General features: G+C 40.9%; 1 protein-coding gene across 2 annotated transcripts in view; it reads left to right on the forward strand.

Annotated features, from left to right (window-relative positions):
* Positions 1-5,606, forward strand: part of PARVA (parvin alpha) — a 117,792-nt gene that overhangs the window by 77,684 nt on the left and 34,502 nt on the right. For both annotated transcript variants that reach the window (XM_042452824.1, XM_042452834.1), the window contains exon 5: positions 2,225-2,365. In XM_042452824.1, coding sequence (XP_042308758.1) covers positions 2,225-2,365 — 141 coding nt within the window. The remainder of the gene's footprint in view (positions 1-2,224; positions 2,366-5,606) is intronic.

The following is a 5,606-nucleotide window of genomic DNA, read 5'->3' on the forward strand; positions in this document are numbered from 1 at the left end:
GTAAAGAAGTATTTTTATGCAAACTCTTTTGTGGGAACGTCATTTAGAGTTGGGTGTGACAAAGGAGATTATCACATGGGAGGCACAGTGTCCTTCTCCTGTCCTTAAACTCTGATAAGTTGGGGGCCGAAGATTATCACACCTCCATGCACTTCTCCCATCCTTCTCCCATGTATAAAGTGTAATGGAGCCGTCCCCGTAAGGTTCTCCCATCGGTAAAGTGTGATGGAGCCGTCATTTGGTATTAACAGGAACTAATACCAAATGGCGGCTCCATTACACTTTACAAATGGGAGAAGGATAGGGGAAGCACTGTGGGGTGTGATAATCTTCGGCCCCCACTGGCGCAATTAGCAGAGTTTAAAGATGGGAGAAGGACAAGAGAAGGACACTGTGGCTCCTTTGTGATAATCTCCAAAGTCTCTAGGTTGTAGTCTCCACACTTTGTATCATTCACCACTCCCAGCAAACAATAGCATAGCAATACTATGTCTGATGTTAGCGGTGTCTTTGCTTAACACATTCCTCAATTTATTTCAGATTTGCAGGATGGAATCTAAAAGCATAATTCTTAAAATTCCCAGTCACTCCACCTTTTACAATGACAGATCTCACTATGTGCACGATCACTTCTAACTCCAATTTATTTACATTGGATATTTGAATATCCATCCATTTAATACTTTCAGGTGATGATATTTAAATTTAATATTGTAGAATATCCACATGTAGTAAGGATTAATGTAATTTTCTTTAAAACCAGGGTGGTCAGTTGTCAAAGACTGGGGAGCCCAACACTGGCCCCTCACAAGATCCTAGACAGCTTGAGCTTCTATTTTGCACCCCTTTTAACCCACTAAAACATGGAGGTGTATTTAATACACACACAAAACAAAATGCACACAAAATGATTAGTTATGCCCCCAAAATCTGAAAGGTACCATTCGCCATTTTTCTATGTTTGAAGTCCCTTTTGTACATCCACTCTTGTTTGGAAAAAAAGCCCCAGACAGACCTTTAAGAAGTGAGTAAAACCCCTACCAATTACCAGAATGCATAAAAAAGCCAAGCTTTGGAGGCACTATTGGTCACTTTAGGGAAGGAAATAATTTTTGACCTCAAAATTCAGGGAGAAGGTAGGACCTTTAGGGGCCACTCCCCCCAAAAAATAAAACCAGGCATGGAGGCTAGATGTAGGATGCCTCTGTTATAGCAATTATTTAGGATTTCATCAAAAATTCTAATATTTTACTCTTTTTCTGCCATAGCTCTGTTTATGTATACTAAATGTATACATGTATTTTAGTAGACATGCTACACATTTTTCAGGATTGTGTTCTTGTAATGAAATTCATTTTTAGTGAGATTAGTAATATTTAAGATCCAGATTGATGTAAACAATATCTGTAAATACCATTAAATTTACCTGGATGCTGGACACATGGGAAATACTAGCTTGCACCCTCTTAGTGGCACATTTATGCACAAGATACCCCACACATGCAGAGTAAACTATTCACCATAGCGTAATAGATGTATTCTGCTGACTGTGGTGGAAGTGGAGTTGCAGATACAGCAACACTACACTGAGTGGATGTTGGATTCCAGCCACAATGTGTGCAGCATAATATTTAATTAAAAATCCCAGAGCATTGGCCATTACAGTCCTTTTCTGCAAAAACAACTGAGAGTTTAGTATGCAAAAGGATCTTGTAGTACCTTTTACCCTAACTGTGCAGAAGATGTTGTAGCTTTCATAGACTAGGCCTACTTCCTCTGATACTTCCTCAGATGTAGAACAAGTCTACAACATCTTTCACTCAGTTCATTCCAAAGGTCCTACAAGATCCCTTTGCATACTGTTATTTCAGATTAACATCGGTATGTCTCTGAATGAAGAGTCTTGTGGCACCTCAAACATAGTAAGTTTTATGTAGCATAAGCTTATGTGGATTGCAGCCCACTTCATCACATCTGTTCTTTGTTATTCAGAAAATAAATAAATAAATGGGAAGTGAGTTGGCTGACTTGTGCATTCCATAATATAACACAACACAAACATTCCCATGCTTATTTAAGCTTGAGAAACTGTTAGTTAATTCTAAATTACAAAACTAGTTATTGATAGAAACCCCAATCTGGGAACAGATTGTCTTTACACTGCACTTGGTTACATGGAGTTGTGGTATAAATTTGCTGTTTTTTTCTTCCATTATCACTTCAGAGAAGCTTGAGAGTGAGAAACTCAATGTTGCTGAAGTCACACAGTCTGAAATAGCTCAGAAACAGAAGTTACAGACAGTACTTGAAAAGATCAATGAAACCCTTAAACTTCCTCCAAGGAGCATCAAGTGGAATGTTGACTGTGAGTTAAGCATTTTATAGTGGAATTCTCACCTACTGATTATATTAATGTTACATTTTCCTACTGCATTGCATAAAATCTAGTTAAATTAGACAATAGCTAGAGAACACTATTAATCAGATAAATTCTACAGCCAGATGTTTGCATCTAGTTTATATCCAGAGTTTTAATGTGTGCTAAAGTAATTGTGTATATGTCCAGTTAGTGAAGCAGATCGGTTGACTATTGCACGCACACACACACACAAATACTAAGCAGCATTTCTTTTAAAGGATCAGTGCTTGAAGATCCTGCTGCATACACAGTACACATTTCTAAAATGCACAGGGGGGGGGGACTTTTTCTGGCCAGCGGAGAGATTTATTTATTTATTTATTCATATCCTGCCTTTCCCCCAGTTTTGGGGCTCAATCCAGCTTCGACAGAATGGGAAAAAAACAAGTCATAGTTAATAGAATTGACGTAATTGATATCCACTTCCTTGTCTCCAGCACCACTGCCACCTCCTTGTCATCCTCCTCTCTGTTCACGCCTGATGGAAGAAAGGACAGATGGTAGCAACCATTCCTTGTAACATGTCAGCACTACCAGCAATAATTGTAACAGAAACAAGCTGCTCTATGTCCCTATAAACAGTTGCTGCTATTTGCTACCATCACCACATGACCATTTGCCCACTCAGATGCAAAACATTAATGAGTGCTGTCATTGGCAGAGGGTGGCTTTCTGCCTCTCCCTTTGCACAATGATAGAGGAGGTACATTCACTGGTGGTAGCCCCTAGAGAGAGACCTTTCAAATCCTAATGTCAGCTTTATGCCCTTATTTATTAGGTTAACACTGGGCACCATAGTAAGGCACCCTGGTGCAGTGATTTGAATGCTGGACTAGGACTTCAAAGAACCAGAGTTAATAATAATAATAATAATAAAATTTTTATTTGTACCCCGCCCTTCCAAACGATCAGGGCGGCTAACAAAATGCACCGAAGTGCAGACAATATACAAGATTAAAAACAACCATAATAAAACAACAATCCATAAAAACAATAAAAAGCCCCTTAGCCCGTCCTCACGGCCACGAGAGAGGAGGGAGGCCCACAGGATATTTAGTCGGGGAATGCCTGATTAAATAGGAAGGTTTTAAGACCCTTCCTAAATTGGGCCAGGGTGGAAGATGAGCGGAGCTCCGTGGGCAGCGTATTCCAAAGGGCTGGGGCAGCTGTGGAAAAAGATCTTCTGGCAGTGACAGCCAACCTAGCCCCAGGCACCTTCAGGAGTTGCTGCCCAGATGTTCTGAGGGTGCGAGGCGGAATGTACGGGGAGAGGCGGTCCTTCAGGAATCCTGGGCCCAAGCCATTTAGGGCTTTATAGGTAATAACCAACGCCTTGTATTGAGCTCGGAAGCGGATGGGCAGCCAATGGAGATCTTTAAGCACAGGTGTTATGTGGCTGGTCCTGGGAGCACCAGTGACCAGCCGCACTGCCATATTCTGCACCATTTGCAGCTTCCGAGTTTGGTATAAGGGTTGCCCCATGTAGAGTACATTACAGAAATCCAGTCTCGAAGTTACCAGAGCGTGTACAACAGTTTCAAGGTCCCTCTGGGCCAGGTATGGGCGCAGCTGGCGAATCAGCCGAAGCTGATAACAGGTACTCTTGACCGTCGCATTCACCTGAGCAGTCAGGTGAAGGGACGAGTCAAGAAGCACCCCCAGTTCAAATTCCTGCTCAGCCATGGAAAATCACTGAATAACGTTGGACAATTTACAGTTGATAAAGTATCTTATTGGATCATGTCCCTCAGATGGGAAGAGAGGGCACAGTTTTATGATGGTTCCTCTCCTATCTGTGAGATCAGTTCCAGACGGAACTCCTGTTCAGCCCTATGGCCATATTGCTGTGGTATGCCTCAACATTTTCTCTTGTCTCCCATGCTGTTATGGACTGAGTGCCATCAATATGCTGATGACATTCAGCTGTATGCTTCTTTGCTGTTGAAGTCAGTTAGGGCTGTGCAGATACAGGACCAGTGCCTGGATGCTGCAATGGGCTGGATGAGGACCAATAAACTGACACTGAAATCAGATAAGATGGAAGCTCTCTGGATTGGTAGATGCTGGAATTGCATAAGCTACCTACCCTGAACGGAGATACAGTTTCTTTGAAGGAGCAGTACTCTTGGACCCATCTGGCAATGGAGAGCTAAGTAGACTCTGTGGCTTGGAGTTCTTTGGGCCAGCTTCAATTGGTCCATCAGCTATGGCTTTCCTGGGGAGGGTAACTTGAGCAGGATAACTTTTCATGTGCTGGTAACTTCCCGATTAGACTACTTCAGTGAACATGGGGTTGCCTTTGAAGAGGACTAGGAAACTTCAGCAAGTTTAGCAACAGCTAAAATGCTAACAGGAACACTGTGCAGAAACCATGTAACACTAGTTTTAAATGATTTGCATTGGCTGCCAGTACCTATCCAGTATGAATTCAAGATCTTAGTGATAACATTCAAAATCCTATATGGTTTGGAACGTCAGTACTTGAGGAAGCACCTAGATATGCCTGCACAAGAAATGAAGTCTGTTGGAGGGGCTCTCCTGTGTGTCTCATTGGTGGGACGATGCACTGTGGGAGAACATGGGAGAAGGCCTTCTCTCTTTGGAATGTTCCATTGGCACCAATTGTGGTTGTCATTCCAGGGACAAGTCAAACCATTTTTTAAATTAAAACTTATGGGTCCTGATTGATTTTATCCAATTTGTATATATGCTATGGCTGGCATTATTTTAAATTGTTTATATTTTTTTAAAAATACTCTGATTTTAAATGACAAATTGTTTAACAAGTTTTTAGTCTTTTAAGATTATTATGTTTGTTAATCATTGTCTAATAGATTCTATTGTATGTCACCTTAGGTTAGGGCAAGATATAAATATTTACATAAATAAATTGTTCCAAGAAAACTTTCCAATAAACTTTTCCTATGATAAGGGTCACCCTACAATGTATTCAACTGGAAGGCAGATAAGAACAAATCATGGTGATAGTTGATCTTTTTTCTTTTTTTTTTTTTTCAAATTCCTAGTGAGTTGGGTCACATAGAATGAAGGTGAGTTTCTCAGAGATCTTCTTGGATAAGAGGGGAGTTCAGTCCAGAACATCATGTACAAGTCCAGCACTTCAGCCATTACCCCACACTTGATCTTAAAGAACAGTGAACATCTAGTCTGTTAAAATGTGCTTGAA

This window comes from Sceloporus undulatus, chromosome 1, assembly GCF_019175285.1.
Source record: "Sceloporus undulatus isolate JIND9_A2432 ecotype Alabama chromosome 1, SceUnd_v1.1, whole genome shotgun sequence".
Lineage (NCBI taxonomy): Eukaryota > Metazoa > Chordata > Lepidosauria > Squamata > Phrynosomatidae > Sceloporus > Sceloporus undulatus.